The sequence below is a fragment of the Vombatus ursinus genome, unplaced genomic scaffold, assembly GCF_900497805.2.
Source record: "Vombatus ursinus unplaced genomic scaffold, bare-nosed wombat genome assembly UNPS02005659.1, whole genome shotgun sequence".
Taxonomy (NCBI): domain Eukaryota; kingdom Metazoa; phylum Chordata; class Mammalia; order Diprotodontia; family Vombatidae; genus Vombatus; species Vombatus ursinus.
In genome coordinates, this window is record NW_020945437.1 from 17,851,115 (window position 1) to 17,868,473 (window position 17,359).

At 35.5% G+C, this 17,359-nt stretch overlaps 1 protein-coding gene across 1 annotated transcript in view; it reads left to right on the forward strand.

The window, feature by feature from the left end:
- NARS2 (asparaginyl-tRNA synthetase 2, mitochondrial) overlaps positions 1 to 17,359 on the forward strand; it is a 156,960-nt gene that overhangs the window by 84,002 nt on the left and 55,599 nt on the right. Inside the window, exon 7 of the mRNA XM_027848156.1 lies at positions 14,271 to 14,403. Coding sequence (XP_027703957.1) covers positions 14,271 to 14,403 — 133 coding nt within the window. The remainder of the gene's footprint in view (positions 1 to 14,270; positions 14,404 to 17,359) is intronic.

The following is a 17,359-nucleotide window of genomic DNA, read 5'->3' on the forward strand; positions in this document are numbered from 1 at the left end:
TTCATGTGAAGAGGTGGCCTTTTTCCTTGTCAAGGCTAACTCCTCTTCATGCACAAGTCATCTCATTATATCCCATCTTCTCCAGAAAATTACCCTCTCTATCATCCCTAATCTCTCACTAATCTTCAGTCCCTCCTTGTTTATTGGCTGCTTTCCAACTTACAAACATGTCTCTCCTATCCTCAAAACCCCTCCATTTGATCTGTCCATCCCCATTAGCTACCATTCTGTGTCTCTCCATTTGTGCCTAAACTCCTTAAGAAGGTCATCTACAATAGGTTCCTTCCTTTCCTTTAACTCTTTGCAATCTAAATACTGACTTTATCACTCAAGTTAAATTGCTCTCTCTAAAGTTATTAATGCTTTCCTAATTGCCAAATCTAATGATCTTTTTTTAGTTCTCCTCCTTTTTGACCTCTCTGCCTGCAACCTTTAACACAACTGATTATCCTCTTTTCCTTGATACTTTCTTCTCCCTACTTTCTTTTATAAAATATATTTAATATTTTGTTTTTTCCTCAATTACGTATAAAAACAATTTTTAACATTTAGTTTTTTTTTAAATTTTGAGATCCTAATTGTCTCTCTCCTTCCCCATCCCCCTCATTGAAAAGGCACGCAATTTAATATGTTATATATGTGCGATCATGCAAAACATATTTCCATATTATTCATGTTGTGAAGGAAAACACAAACCAAAAAGAAGAAAAAAATCTAAAAAAAGTATGCTTTGATCTGCATCCATACTCCATCAATTCTTTCTGTGAAGATGGATAGCATTTTTCGTAAGTTCTTAGTAATTATCTTGAATCATTGTATTGCTAAGAATAGTTAAATCACTCACTCTTGATGATTGTACAGTATTGCTGTTACTGTGTACAATGTTCTCCTGGTTCTGTTCATTTCATGTTGCATCAGTTCATGTAAGTCTTCCCAGGTTTTTCTGAGAGCATTCTGCTCATCATTTTCTTATAGCACAATAGCATTCCATCACTATCATGTACAAGACCTTGGTGTCTTTGATGTTTGACCAAGCTCTAAGTGCTCCACCGCTCTTGCTTCAGCTGCCCTCATGGCAACTGGAACAAACTGTTCTCCTCCATCTATCCTCTTGGTCTTTGTGTGCTTGGGGTAGACATCCCCCTAACTCACTGATGGGGTTGTGGTCTGTCGGTTACCCTCAACCTGGTTTAGCCTGTTTGCCAAGACGGTTTTACCAAGGTGTAGCCACTGTGAATGTTACAGCTTCTTGGAGTCACAGGTGAGAGTTGGGAGAAAGGTGAACACCAAATTTGGATGAGCAGCCCTGAAAAGGGCTCAGCAAGCACTCACACCAGAGGTGCTAATCCTTTCTGAACGTCCCATATACTCCTAACAAATAGTAGACATTAAATAAATACTTGTGACTGTGGATTGAGGAAAATGGAGCTCAGAAAGGTAATATGATTTGCTTACTGTCATATAACTAGTGACAGAGTTTGGGAGCTGATGAGATCATCAAGTGAAATAATATAGAAGGAAAAGAGAAGAGAGCCCAGGACAGAGTCTTTGGAGACACCCAATGTGAATGAAGAGTCCAGCAAAGAAGACTAAGGAGTGATCAGAAGAAGAACCAAGAGTACTTTAAAAAAAAAAAAACTAGGGAGACAAAGAGCTAAAGAAAAAAAAAAAGGAAAAGGACCTATACGTAAAAAAAATTTATAGCAACTCTTAGTAGTGGCAAAGAACTGGAAATTGAAATGAATGCCCATCATTTGGGGAGTGGCTGAACAAGCAAGTGAGTGCTTGCTGAGCCCTTTTCAGGGCTGCTCATCCAAATTTGGTGTTCACCTTTCTCCCAACTCTTGCCTGTGACTCCAAGAAGCTGTAACATTCACAGTGGCTACACCTTGGTAAAACTGTCTTGGCAAACAGGCTAAACCAGGTTGAGGGTAACCGACAGACCACAACCCCATCAGTGAGTTAGGGGGATGTCTACCCCAAGCACACAAAGACCAAGGGGATAGATGGAGGAGAACAGTTTGTTCCAGTTGCCATGAGGGCAGCTGAAGCAAGAGCGGTGGAGCACTTAGAGCTTGGTCAAACATCTAAGACACCAAGGTCATCCACTTCATTCTGGACCATCACCAGTGATCTTAACTTTTGTCTTGCCGCTGGACTTCAATGACTTTGGAAGCAGGAGTGAGGCTGACAACTTTTGCACCCCTGCCTCATTTAAACCCAATTCACATGCAAGTCAAGACATCACACCATGATGTCAGTGGTCCTCTTCAAAGTGAAGGACAGATAATTTTTAGGCATTGTGTTCAGTACTGGGAACACAAAGAAAGGCAAGAGATAGTTCCTGATCTCAATGAGCTCACAAGGAGACATAGCATGCAAATAAGTATCTACAAATTGTGTGTGTGTGTGTGTGTGTGTGTGTGTGTGTGTGTGTGTGTAAGAGAGAGAGATGATAAATTGGAGATAATCAACAGAGGCAAGGCTTACTATAAGGAAGGGGAGTGGGGGAAGGTGTCAGGAAAGGCTTCTTATAAGTGGGACTTTAGCTGGAACTTAAAAAGAAGTGAGGGAAGCTAGGAGGCAGAAATAAGGAGTATTTCAGGCATAGGAGATGAGATGACCAATGGAAATGCATAGAATAGGGATGGGGGTGTTTTGTGTGACAAACAGGAAGGAAATGAGTGTCACTGGATTGAAGAGAAAGTGGTGAAGGGTAAGATGTAAGAGGACTGGAAGGATCAGGGGTGAGAGCACCAGGTTATGAAATGGGCTTTGAATGCCAAACAGGATTTTACATTTGATTTGGAGATAGTAGGGAGCTACTGGAATTTATTGAATAGAGGAGTGACATAGATCTGTGCTTTAGGAAAACCAATTTGATTGCTGCGTAGAGGGTATAGACTAGTGGAGAGACCTGAAGGAAACCAACAAGGCTATTTAAAATAATTTGTGACTCTGTAAAATAGGGATACAGTGCCTCTCAAAGGGCATCTGAGTAGTACAGTGAATAGAGCACTAGGCCTGGAGTCAGGAAGATCTGAGTTAAAATTCAGCCTCAGATGCTTACTAGATGTGTGACCTTAGGCAAATATTTAACCTCTGTTTGCTTCAGTTTCCCTCATCTGTAAAATGAGGATAATAACAGCACCTACATCCCAGGGTTGTTTTGAGGATTATATGAGATAATATTTCTAAAGCACTTAGCACTACTTGGCACATACTAGGTACTATATGAATTGTAGCTACTATAGTAATATTAATATTATTGTCAAATGAAACAGAGTACTTTTAAAAATGCTATATAAATGTCAACTATCATTATTGTTCTTATAGGCTTCCTCCTAACTACAGTTGCCTTTTGAAAGAAAAAAAAACATAAATCTGCTATATGCAATTATAATCACTTTATTATTTCATTTCTTTAAATATTTTTCTTTTTAAGTGAGCAAATAATTAGACTTCTGTATAATAGTCTATTTTCTAGAACTATATTTACAGAGCTTCCTCATAATTTGGCTTGTTCCAGACAAAATACATATGTTTAATGTTGTGGTAAATAGGCCAAAAAATTCAGGAAAGGAAAGCTTTCATCATGAAGGAAAGCTAAAATCCTAAGTTTCAACAGATATTCAAAACATATGTATGTATGTGTGTATATGTATATATACACATACATACATATATACTTATATAAATAAAACAAAAATTATACACACACACACACACACACACACACAAGTAAGTACCTGTGTGCCAGGCATTTTGCTAGATTCTGGAAATACAAAAAGAGAAATTAAATACTCCTTGCCATTAATATTCTTCTGTGGAAATAAAACATGTACATATGTAAGTAGGTATAAAATAAATACAACTTAATGGAGGAGTGGGGTGGAACTAGCAGACAGGGGAGGTCAGAAAAAGCTTTGTGTAAGGAGAGACTTGAGCAAATATGATAAAAAAGGAAAATGGTAAATTTTGTAGGGGCAATGGAAAAACAGGCATATAGATGCAGTGTTGGTGAACCTGTGAATGGATACAACCATTCTGGAAAGCAATTAGGAATTATACAGAAAAAAATTACTAAACAATATATCTTTTGACCCAGCTATGCTGTTGTTAGGCCATACCTAAAGAGATGAAAGAAAGAGGAAAGGATCCTTTGTGTATAAACATTTGTAGCAGCACTTTTTGTGGTGTAAAAAACTGTAAAGTAAAACGGTAGTCCTCATTTGAAGAAAGACTAAATAAGTTGTGGTATATGAATGTGATGGAGTACTATTGTGCTGTAAGAAATGAGGAAATGATTTCAAAAAGACATGGAAAGACTTTTATGAAGTAATGCAAAGTAAAATGAGCAGAACCAGAAGAACATTTTAAACTAAAACATCAATATTTATAAAAATGAACAATTTTGAAGACTTTTACAAACTGATGAAGAAAGAAATGAACAGAACCAGGAGAATCATTTATGTGATAATAGTACTGTAAAAACAGACAACTTTGAAAGCTGTAGGAACTATGATTAATATAGTGGCCATTCATGATTCTAGAGGACCACTGTTGAAACATACTACTATCCATGACAGAGAGGTGATGGATTAGGGTATAGAATAAGACCATAAATATTTTGTATATGGGGAAGCGAGGTAGCATAGTGGATAAAGTTCCAGGCCTAGAGTCAGGAAGACTCATCTTCCTAAGTTCAAATCTACGGTCAAACACTGGCCAAGTCACTGACCCTGTTTGCCTCAGTTTCTTTATCTGTAAAATGAGCTGGAGAAAGAAATGGCAAACCACTCTAGTGTCTTTGCCAGGAAAACCCCAAATGAGGTCACAGAGAGTTGGACATGACTAAAATGCCTCAACAACAACAAAATATTTTTCTATATAGTCATTGAGGGAATTTGTTTTTGCTTGACAATGCATATTTATTGCAAGAGATTTGTTTTTCTTTTTTCTTTTCTCCAATGGTGTGGGGAGTAGGAGAGAGATAAAATAGATTTCTGTTCATTTGAAAAAAATAGGGTGTGGGGGTGTGTGTGTGTGTATGCCACAGATGCACTTTCAGGTAAGGTTACTGTGTTACTGGTTTTATTTGACTTAGTTTTACCTTGTTGCCAGAGTCCGCTCATGAAGTGCCAGCAATCTGTAAGTGTGTATAATATAAAACCGGAACACATCAATGAAACCAAAAGTGACAAAAGCAAAAGAGGAGACTTGGGATCATCAGAGGCAGAGAGGAAGAGGAAATGTATTCCCGTTCTGAGAGACAGATGGTGCCAAGGGACAGAGACATAAGTTGGAGTGTTCTGTGTGAGAAACAGCACGGCCAGCTTGAGTAGATTCCAACCCGTCCTTTTCATTTATTACTGTTAACAGTTGTGCGGTAGCTCATTAACTGCTGTCGTGTTTCAGTTCTGTGAACACTGAAAGTGTAATGAACAAGACAAATACATTCCATTATTAGGAATTCTTGAAAAGTATGACATTTTTCTTACTAATATAGCTAAGATGCATAATCTTGTCTTAATGTGTTCATTTAACAAACATTGATTTAATCCCAACATTTATTTAGTAGCTACATTTGCCTATCCATACACAAATTACTGTGATAAATACTGTTAGATGATATTAAATAATCAGCAAACATTTATTAAGTGCCTACTATATGACAGAATAGGAAGCTGTGTTAAGAACTGGGGACACACAGATAAAAGTGAAGTAGTCCCAGAGAAAGCATATGTAGGGGACTGGGGTTCAGGGAAGAAAATTATTGTTTGGGAAGTCACAAAGATGGTAGAACAGTTGACATGAAGGACTGTGAGCGAGCATTTTTTAAACACTTGCTATATGTCGGGCATGATGGTAAGAATAGGGAATACAAAAAAAAAAAAAAGCTAACAGTCCCAGTTTTCTAGGAGCTCAGTTTCTAATGGGTAATTAAAAAATGAAAATATCTAGGCATATGTAAGATATATACAAAGTTGATAGAAAGTAATCTTGTAGGGGAGAGCATTGGCAGCTGGGGGGATTAGGAAGAAGGTGGGAGTTGAGCTACATTTTGGGAAACCAGAGAAACTAAGAGGCAGAGGTGAGGAAAAAGCTCAACTGGCATGGGGGATAGCCTGTGCAAAAACATGGAGGTAGGAAGCATAGTTTATCGGGGTTTTTTTATTGTTTTACTTGAAGCTATCAGTGGATTCTTTTGATTGGCACTATTTCTGTATTCTGATGTTCTAGTTAGTTTTCTTGTATTATTTCTTAGAATTTTGATGTTTATTTATGGAATTATTTATAGAATATCATTATGAAGAATACCAGTGTAGCTGGATCTTAGAGCTTGTAAAGGACAGTGAAGTGTGAGAAGACTAGAAAGGTAAAAAAGAGCCAGGTTGTGAAGAGTTTTAAATGCCGTAATAAATATAATTATAGCTAGCATTTTTATAGTACAGAGGACTTTATTCTTGATCCTAAAGGCAATAGAGAGCCACTAGAATTTATTGATTGTAGAAGGTATGTATATGTGTGACATGATCACACCTACACTTTAGCAAGAAATCACTTTGACAGCTGAGTGGAAAGATGGATTAGAATAGGGAGATACTTAATGCAAGGAGACCAGTTATCACCAATCAGTCATTTGTTAAGTACCTACTATGTGCCGGGCACTGTGCTAAGTGCTGGTTATAAGGTTATTATAATTTTGATGAGAAGTGATGAGTACCTGAGTTAGAGCTGTGGTTGTATGAGTGGAAAGAAGGGAATGTAAAATTTCATACTAAGATGACACTAAAGTTGTAAGCCTGAGTAACTGACAGAGTAGTTGTAACCTGAATTATAATAGGAAACTCGAGAAGGGTGGGTTTGGAGGGAAACATAATAAATTCTGTTTTGGATGTGCTGAGTTTGAGATGCCTTTGGAACATCTAGTTCAATATGTCCATAAGGCAGTTGGTGTTGTGGAACTAGATGTGATCCAGGATGCGTGTAAAGGGGATGTCCTGGACAAGGAGAAGGGACACTTCTTCATCAAGACAGGAGTGAAGGTGCTGTACCATAAGGAGGGAAGAAGAGAGAGTTCTAGGTGAATAAGAGATAGTGTACTTGATAGAGAAGATCAAAGGAAGGGTGTGTCATAGAGAGGCTTGAGAAAAGCTGAGAAGTTTTCGAACAGCTGCCCTGGAAATTGGACCGCTGAATTGGTATTGACTTGCTGAGTAAAGGCACAGTTGAGATTAGGTGACACAGTTTGGGAGACCCAGTACAAAGTAGGCACAGACATAAGAGATGGGGTATCATGTGTGAAGAGTAGCAGATAAGCTAGTGTGGCCGGACTACAGACACTGTGGAGGAGAGGAACATGTAAGAAAACTGGAAATGTAAATAGGGTCCCTCCAAAACAGCTAAACAAGTTGAATCATCCCTGAATAAATATTGTAAGACAAAAGAAAGAGAATCAGCACCCGATGAGGCAGAGCACCCGGAGGAGTACCAAGAGAGCATGGAATCATAGCAGAATATTCCTGAATGTTTTAAAAGAGAATTAATAATCATGAAAATAGAATTTATGACCTACACAACAGAAGTAATTAGCGGAGTAAGAAAACTTGAATCCACAATGGCAGTTCTCAACAAAGAAACAAAAGAAAGAATAACTGAGAATGCAAATAAACCAAAGTAAAGGAAATCTGGAAGAAGAGAAGCAAAATGCCATAATGTTAAAATAAATTGTGATCTCTATGTGAGTAAAATATATTGAATTTGAAGACAGGAAGCATAGAGACAAATTAAGGGTTATAGATGTTCCAGAAGAACATGATGGATAAAAAAAAGAAACACCAAAATGCAAGAAAATAGTATAAGAAAACTGCCCAGAACATCAGAGCACAGAAATAAAGTGCCAGTCAAAAAAAGCCACAGATCACCTCCACTAAAACAACAATAAAACAAAAACCTGTGCTTCATATTTCAAGACACATAGTACTTAAATCGAACAATTCAAATGACAATAAATTCTTCAAGAAACTAGGAGAGAAAGGCCTTAAAATATAAAGGGATGGAAATTCATTTAAATAACAAGACTATTCTGCACCCACCAGAAGTGGAAAAAGGAACAAAATAGGTTCCAAAGAGCAAAAGAGCTCGAAATGCAACCCAAGATAACCCACCCTGAAAAGCCAAGCCTAACTAACTGTTAATGTTAAAAGATGGACTTTCAATAAAAAGAGGCATTTGAAGAATTCCTAGGAAGAAAATCAGATTAAACAAATTGTTTCCTTTTTTAGTATCCTGGACAACAGAAATACAGGACAGGTAAACCATGCCCTGTAGTCTCTCAGAAAGAAGGGAGTCTACATGGGTAAGGAAGCAAAGAGAAAAGTTGAAAATGGGGGTAAGAAAAGGGTAAATTTGTTTCAGTAGTGGTAAGGGATACCACTGATACATGGCCCCATGGTAGAAGAGAGATATTTTATAAAGGAAAATGAGAAGTTTAAAATGTGTGTAATCTTTCAGGGATTTGGTGCTTAGACCACTCATCCTGCCTCAGGAAAGGGAGAATCAGAGCTCTTGGATACAACTTACATTCAGAAGAGTGAGAGGACATAGACCCAGTAAGGAGATTTCATGGGAAATGAGTTAGGGAGAGAAATGACCGTGGTTGAGAACAAAGATTAATGAACTGCGTGATCAGAGACATAAGAAAACTCCTACCTTGGGCAAGAGGGAAGCACAACAGAAAAAAGGGGCCAGAAGGAATGATTTACAAGGCAATAATAAGTTAGAAACGATTTAGAAGAGGCAACCCACAATAGGTAGTTTATAAACTAATGCCATAAGGAATATAGAAGCTAAAGAAGGTCCAAATAAGTATGAGTCGTGAATCAAGAAATAAAAGTCTCTGGAATAGACTGAAAGGAAAATAAATAATGAAGGCCCAAAAAATGAAATTTTAAATAGCTAATGAATAAAACAAGTTGAAAGGGAGAAGAAAAAGGAGGATTTTGTTTGACTACTTAATTGAGAAGAAAAAAATGTATTTTTAAGTTAAGCAAAAGTAGGGAAAAGGGTAACAAATGGGGAGGGTTGGAGACTAGACAATGAGCAAAGAGCAGTTGGGAATAGGGTTGCCTTCAAGCAGTTTAAGCTAAGATAACTGAAGAGGCAAAGTACTTGTGTTTACAGAGAAAGAAGGGGGAAATAGCCTAATTTTAAAAAAGAAAATATTAGAAATAAATGGAGGAAAATGTAAACCTAACTCTTATAACTCTAAATGTAAATTAATTCAATAAAATGAAAAAGTTACATATTATATACATAAACAAAACCTCATAATCTGTTGCTTACAAAAAACACAGCTAAAAAAACCAAAGATATGCACAGTAAAAATAAGAGAATGGAACAGAATTTTTTATGTACTAGGTGAATCCAAAAAATGCTATTAGACAAAGCAAAAAACAGACATTCATAATTTAAGAATAGATAAACAAGGAAATTGCGTTATGCTGAAAGAAACCATAGACAACAAACCAATACCATTGTTAAATTTATATACACCAAATGCCTTAGCATCTGAATTCACAAAGAAAAAATTATTTGAACTACAAAAAGTTACAGATAACAATTTGGTAGTGGCAGGAGGTTTCAGTATTTCAGTTCTGGACAAGTTTAACAAATAGGTAAACAAAAGGGAAAATACAGAATTGAGTAAATTACTAGATAAAGCAGAGCTAAGACATGGATTCTTCTAAGTGGGATTATATATGACATGGTAGTTTTACAAAAATTGAGCTATTGCAAACAAATGTAAATAATAGAATTAGTAAACACATACTTTACAGACCATAATGCAATAAAATAATCATTAATTCAGGAAACACAAACAAAAGACACAGGTCCAAGTGGAAACAGCATTAAAATCCTAAATAATGAGTGGATCAAAGAACAAATAGTAGAATTTAGGGGTATGTATTTATTATGTAATTATGTAAAAGAAAAGCATAGTGATGAAGTGACATGCCAAAATTTCTGAGATGCAGCTAAAGCAGTCCTGGGGAATGGGGGAAAAATTAGATCCTCACAAACATACATTGACAAAATAGAAAAAGAGAAGATTGATGAAAATATTCATTTTTTTAAAATTACAAAGCCAACAAACAAACCTGAAATAAGCACAGAAAAGATTATGTTAAATATTAGAGGAGATGTAGATAAACTGGACACACGTACACACCAAAAAACAAACAAACAAACTAGTTTTTACATATAACTAGAAGTTATAAATAAAACTAAAAGTTGATTTTTTAAAAAAATACTAATACATTTGATAAATCTCTAGCCACTCTGATTAAAGAGTATAGAAAATCAAATCAAGAAAATACCAAACAAGATAAAATTACAACAAAATTAGAAGAAATAAAAAGAATTATCTGAATTTAGTATGTATAGTTACATATGAGCAAAACTGAAAATACAAAAGAAATAGAGTAATAACTTCAAAAATATAAAATACCCCAAATAACAAAATACCAAACAGAGCTCTTAATTCAATTTCAGAAAAAGAAATAGAGCTAGCTGTAAAGGAACTACCAAATTGTGAAAAACAGCAACGACAACAACAACAAACTCCTGGTCCTCATGAATTCATACGAGAATTCTGTGAAACTTTTAATGAACAATTGGGACTTATACTACATGAATTATCTCAGAAATTAAGAAAGAAAACACCTTACCAGATTGCTTTTATGAAATATAGGCCTAATACTAGGGAAGGATAAAGCACAAAAAGAGAATTACAGATCAACATCACTAATAAATATCAATTCAGAATTTTAAAACAAAATTCTGTTAGACTACAGTGATTCATCCAGTAGATTACTCATCATTACCAAGTTGGATTTATACCAGGGATGCAAAAATAGTTTAACATTAGAAAAACAATATAATCATATTAAAAACAAAAACATACAAAACCATATGATTATCTCAGTAGATGCAGAAAAAGCCTTTGACAAAGTATAATCATGTTGCAAACCCCTCCAAAGTATAGGCATAGAGAAAACTTTTATTTAACAACATAAAAAGTGTCATTTAAAAACAGAAGCAAGTATCATATGCAATTACTATTATTTGACATAATTCTGGAAATGCTAGCAGTAGCAATAAGATATTAGGAAGAAATTAAAAGTGTAAGGATAGAGGGCAGATAAAATTATCCCTATTTGCTGATGATGTGATGGTTTGCTTAGAAAGTCCTAGAGATAATGAAAGATAATGAAGTAACTTCAGCAAAGTTGAAGGCTACAAAATATACCCACAAAAATGGGCATACCCTTATTTTATAAATAGCTGGAGGAATATTGAGTGCTCATGGTTGAGTTGTGTGAATGTAGTAAAAATGACAATGCTGCCAAAGTTCATTTATGGTCTCAATAGTATACCACTCAAATTGTCAAGGAAATCAATTGGGAAATAAATGGCTGAACAAGTTGCCATATGTGATTGTGTTAGAAAACTATTGTGTTATAAGAAATTAAAAGAAAGATGGTTTTGGAAAAAGCCTGGGAAGACTTATATGAACTCATGCAAAGTGAAGTGAGCAGAACCAAGAAAACATTGTACACACTAACAGCAATATTTTGACGATGATCAACTGTGAGAGACTTAGTTACTTTAATCAATGCAATGAACCATGACAATTCCAAAGGACTCATGATGAAAAATGTTATATACCTACAGAAAGAGAACTTATGAACTCTGAATGAAGATTGAAGCTTATTTTTCTTGCTTTTTTTTTAACACAGCTAACATGGAAATATATTTTCATGTATATGGTGAATATATTGCTTGTTTTCTCAGAGGGTAGGAGGGAGTGAATTTAGAATTCAAAACCTAAAGCATAAATGTTTAAATAAATAAAATTAAGGGTTATGATTTAAAAAAAAAAGAAAAAATTATCAAGGAGATACTTTACAGAACTTGATAAAATAATAACAAAATTTATTTGGAGAAACAAAAGATCTAGAATATCAAGGGCAATGATAAAAAGAGATGGAATATGGGAGACTAGCACCTCCAGACCTCAGATTGTATTATGAGCAACAGTCATCAAAACCATCTGGTACTGGTTAAAAAAATAGATCAATGGAACAAAGTAGACAAGACAGCATCAGAAACAATGGAGCTCAGTGTTTGATACAGTGGAAAACAGATTACCTAGGAAAGAACTTCCTTTTTGATTTAAAAAAAAAAAAACTATCAGGAAAACTAAAAAGCAATCTGCGGAAAATAGGCTTAAACCAGCAGGTTAGGCCATGTGCTATGATACATTCTCTAAGTCAGTATGTGACCGTATAATATTAAAGATCATACCATAAAAAAATTAGAAGAGAAGCAAATAACATACCTCTCACAGCTATGGGTAGGAAATGCATTCTTTTTTTTTTTTAAATCACTTTTATTTATTTTTTATTTATTTATTTTATTTTTAGGCAATTGGGGTTAAGTGACTTGACCAGGGTCACACGCTAGTAAGTATTAAGTGTTTGGTCTGAAGCTGGATTTAAACTCAGGTCCTCCTGACTTCAGGGCCGGTGCTCTTTCCACTGCGCCACCTAGCTGCCCCTTATGAGATGTATTCTTAAATAAACAAAGGGTAGGAGGTAATTATAGAAGATAAAATGGATAACTTTGACTTTATGAAACTGAAAAGCTTCTGTACAAACCAAATTAATGCATCTAGGACAAAAAAGGGAAACAGCAAAATAGGAGAAAAAAATCTTTGTATAAAATCTTTCTGATAAGTATTTGGGATCTAAGATATATAGAAATAATTAATAAAGTATAGATTATTTAATTATATAATTAATTATAATGATTATATGACTAACAGATTACATATAAATTATACAATATATAATGGCTTTTGATTTTATGTATAGTCAAATGCCATTCCTCGATAAAGGTGGATATGAACAAGCATTTCTCCAAAGATAAATTGCAAACTATTAACCTTATGAAAAAATGCTCCAAATCACTAATCATGAGAGAAATATAAGTTAAAACAGTCCTGAGGTTTCATCTCACAGCCTGCAAGCTAGCAAAGATGACAAAAGAAGGGAATAGTCAATGTTGAAGGGTTGTAGAAGAGCGGCACATTATAGAGTACTGTGAGTGGAGTCATGTATTAGCACAAACATTTTGGAAATCATGTAAACAAAGTGATTAAATGTCCATACCCATTGACCTAGAGGTTCCACTACATTGCTTATATCCCGAGAAGGTCATTGATAAAAAGAAACCAAAATAGTTATAAGAGCACTTTTTGTGCTAGAAAAGAACTAGGAATAAAAACAAATTGTGGTACATGAATGTGATGGAACAGTACTGTGCTATAAGAAAGGTGATGAATATAGTGAAGTTTGTCAAGATTTACATGAACTAATGGAGAACCAAGAAAGCAGTGTACACAGTGACTACAACCATGTAAATGAAAAGAACAAACAAAAAATATTAAAATTACAAAAAACAAGCATGACCCCAAAGAGAAGATGTGTGGGGGCCCAGTTATCTAGTTTGGCTGAAGCTTAGAGCACGCAGAGTTTCATAATATGAGAAAGGTAGGGTAGCCTTATGTTGTAGGAAATTTGAATGCCAAGGAAAGGAGCTTGAATTTTTATTTTTAGCATTGGAGAACAGGTAAAAGTTGAAGAATGAAGTAAATAATTTCTCAAAATCCCTTCCAGCCCCTTGATTATCAGTTATTCAGTTAGCTAAAGTTTTAGATGGCCTTGAAGATTCTGTCTTAGCCTTTGAACTTGCCCTCCCTATCTGTTCTTCCTTTTTCCCTCTCTTCATCAGGCCCAGAATAACTTTTCCAGATTGTAGATCAAAAATTTTCCTACCCAAATTCTTTGTGAAATTTCATGTTGGTCATGGTCTCTTTGTTTTTTGATCGCTATGAAACTAAGTTGCCTGCTACTTACAGCGTTGATTATAACCAGCACCGTTAAGTAGGTTGTCTTTCTCTTCTTGGCGAATCAGAACTCCCAAATATTTGAGAGTTCCTTTCAGATAGAATATTTTCTTTAAATATAACATTTTTATTATGCCATCGTTATCAATTACCATAGCAAGATAGCCACCCACTAGAATCTGTGGGTTCATGCTCAAAACAATAACAGAAACCTATTTTCCTACAGAGCTCAGACAGCTGTAAGTTCTTAACAGTTCATAGGTTTTATTTCTGTGCTCTTCATCTTTAATTGCAGAGCTTTTACTCAAGTGTTTACCTTTGGCCCAACGTTCCGAGCCGAGAATTCTCAGAGCCGCAGGCATCTGGCAGAGTTTTATATGGTGGAAGCAGAAATGTCTTTTGTTGAGAGCCTTCAAGACATTATGCAGGTAGGTACTATAGTCTCATGTATTTTCAAAGCATTGTAAGTCTTTGATATTAAGCTATGTTTGCAGTTCACCTCACCTCTAACCATTCAGTTGCATCTATATAATTTTACTGGTTAGAGAGAATAAAGGTGGTCATGGGGATCTAATTGAATTTTCACAAGATTTGAATTGTGATGAATTATGTGTTCTAGATTTCAGTGACTCTGTGATCTCCCTGGAATGGTCACCCACTCCATCATAACAAATTATACCCCATCCATACCCCCTCATCCTGTGTGATTTGTCCATGCCTTTCCATAAGTCTTCCATATTTGTCAGTGAATGAACTGAAGGCCTTCATCTGGATCTTTTCATATCTTATGCATATGGATGCATTTTTTAAACTATCCTGTTATCCTTCACCCTTGCTACATGGATGATCTAATTCATTTTATAGATGTATATGTCCTTGATATTACATTTCATATCACTTCTTACTTAAAAGCTTGATTATATGCCACAATTTACTTCTATCAACCATGTATCTTTTCATCATCATTTAGGTTGCTTTAAATTTTGATTATTCTGATTTCGTAGTATTCCATGATTACCATGCATTTATCATCACCAGGAGAATATTAATGTAAATACAAGATGGAGGAGGCATGTATAGATAAGAGTTTTCCTGAAAAAAATGTAGAGGTTTGAGTAGACTGTAAGCTCATGATATGCCAGCCAGAAAACCAGTCATTCAGCAAGCCTTTATTAAGGACCTGCTGTGTCCCAGGTATCATACCACATACTGAGGATACAAGCACAAATGATCCCTACTCCCAGGGAGCTTACATTCTGATGGAGAAGATAGCAAGTGTGTGTGTATAGAATAAATATAGAGAGAGTGATCAGCAATATCAAAGACTGCAGAGAGGTCAAGGAAGAAAAGAGGATTGAGAAAAGACTCTTGGATTTGGCAGTTATATCATTAGTAACTTTGGACAAAGCAGTTTCAGTTGAATGATGAGGGTGGAAACTAAAGGGGTTAAAAAGAGTGAGAAGAGAGAAAGTGGAAGCATCTAACATAAACATGTATGTAATGTAATAAAATATAGCTTTCCTCTTTCAAAAAAAATTCGTAAATTATGTGTGAAATATGAGTGGTCATCCTCCCATTTTCAGCCATTTATATCCAGCCCTATCTCACAAATCATCATTGGTAGTATATGTTGCAACCCACTTAGTTCTTTTGCCATTTTGATTCTTCTGAGATGGCTGTAATTCATGATTTGCTGTCATACAGCATCAGTTTTGTAATTTAATTAAATAAATGTTTATTAAGCATTGTCTATATACAAGTTCCTATACTCAGCATTAGTAGAGATAAAAAATGAAAAACAACATACCCCTTGTTCTTAAGGAATTTTATTTTATTTTATTTTTTAGAACTTGCAACTTTGGTTTATTGGTTTTTGCTTCTTCAAGGTGTCTTGCCCAAGGGTCCTTTGCTCCTTGATGGAGAGAGCTGGACTTTGAGACTCTAGTTGTAGAAGGGGTGAAGGCTTGCTTTGCCAGTGGAGACAAATCCCAAGTGGCCTTCTAAATTGTCTTTGGCATTCATGGGTTGAGAAGTCTGGAAACCGCCATAGCTGCCTGTGATTCAGTCCTCTGAGGCCTGCTCCAGGTTCTCTGTGGCCTGCGCGCCCATGCCACACTTTGCTCCTCTCCCCGCCCTGCACGATATACCATCCGATCAACCATCCAGGTTGTCTTGGGCTGCAAATTTGTTTCACTCTGTCTTTTTGTGGGTTCTGCTGCTTTAGAATTTGTTTAGAGCCATTTTTTAACAGATATTTGGAGGGGTTTGGGGGAGAGCTCAAGCAAGTCACTGCTTTCACTCTGCCATCTTGGCTCCGCCCCAAGGAATTTTAAAAACATGAATACTTGAGCTTTGGTGTCATATCTTCAAGTTTTTAGGTGTCATTTTTTTCAATTCTTAAAAACGAAAGACAACAAAACATGCTGCAAAAACATAACCTCCAATTTCTCCTAGTTGTCTCTCATTTGTACCCCTTTCTAAAATCACTGTCACAGTGAACATTTACTTATACTAAATGTTTAATAGTAATGTTGCAATAAAGGGTGTTTCTAACTGAGTTTTTTTCAGTTGAGTATTTCTATTTAATGCTGTTGAGCCATCTGTTTTAAAATCATCTTTAAGGCTGTGCTAACCCCTCATTTATGTTTCTGTTTATGATTATAGATCATAGTCTGAAAGTCAAAATTAGGAAAGCCATCCATTTTCTTTTATCCTTCAAAAGAATATTTGTTCCTCATGAAATGCCAATATAACATCTCATGAGTCAAAATTGTCTGTTTACAGAGATATATTGCCACCAGCAGGTCTTTCTAAGCTACCTATCCTTTTCTTCCCCTAGCATATTTTAGCCTCATTCATTGTTTTAGGTCCACTTAAAGTATTGATGACCTCTCATAAATCATTTGGCTTCACAGTTATGTCTTTTTGTTACTTTAGGATTCAGAGTGATAGGCCAGAAATGAAAGATTCCCTTTTCGCTACATCATAATTTATGAAGCTCTCTCCTGCTTATAGTTCTTTTTTCCCTACTGTTTTTAATGTTTACTCATCTTTTTTATTTGGGGTCACTTGTGAAAGATGTTTACTTTTGCATTTTTTTTGTTTATAATTCAATTCAATAAACACTTCTCAAATGCTTGCTATGTACAAGGCATTGGCAGTATAAAATAAAAAACCAAATGAGATTACATTCTACTGGGGAGACACAAAATCTTTTGTCATGATACTCAGTGAGTCAATAAGTGTTAAGTGTCTACTGTGTGCCAAGTATTGTGCCAAGTGCTGGGAATGCAAAGAAAGGCCAAAGAGCCTGTGAGCTAATGATCCCAAAGCCCAATTTCCCTTTTGTTAATATCTGTGGCTATTGGTAAAAATTAGACTTTC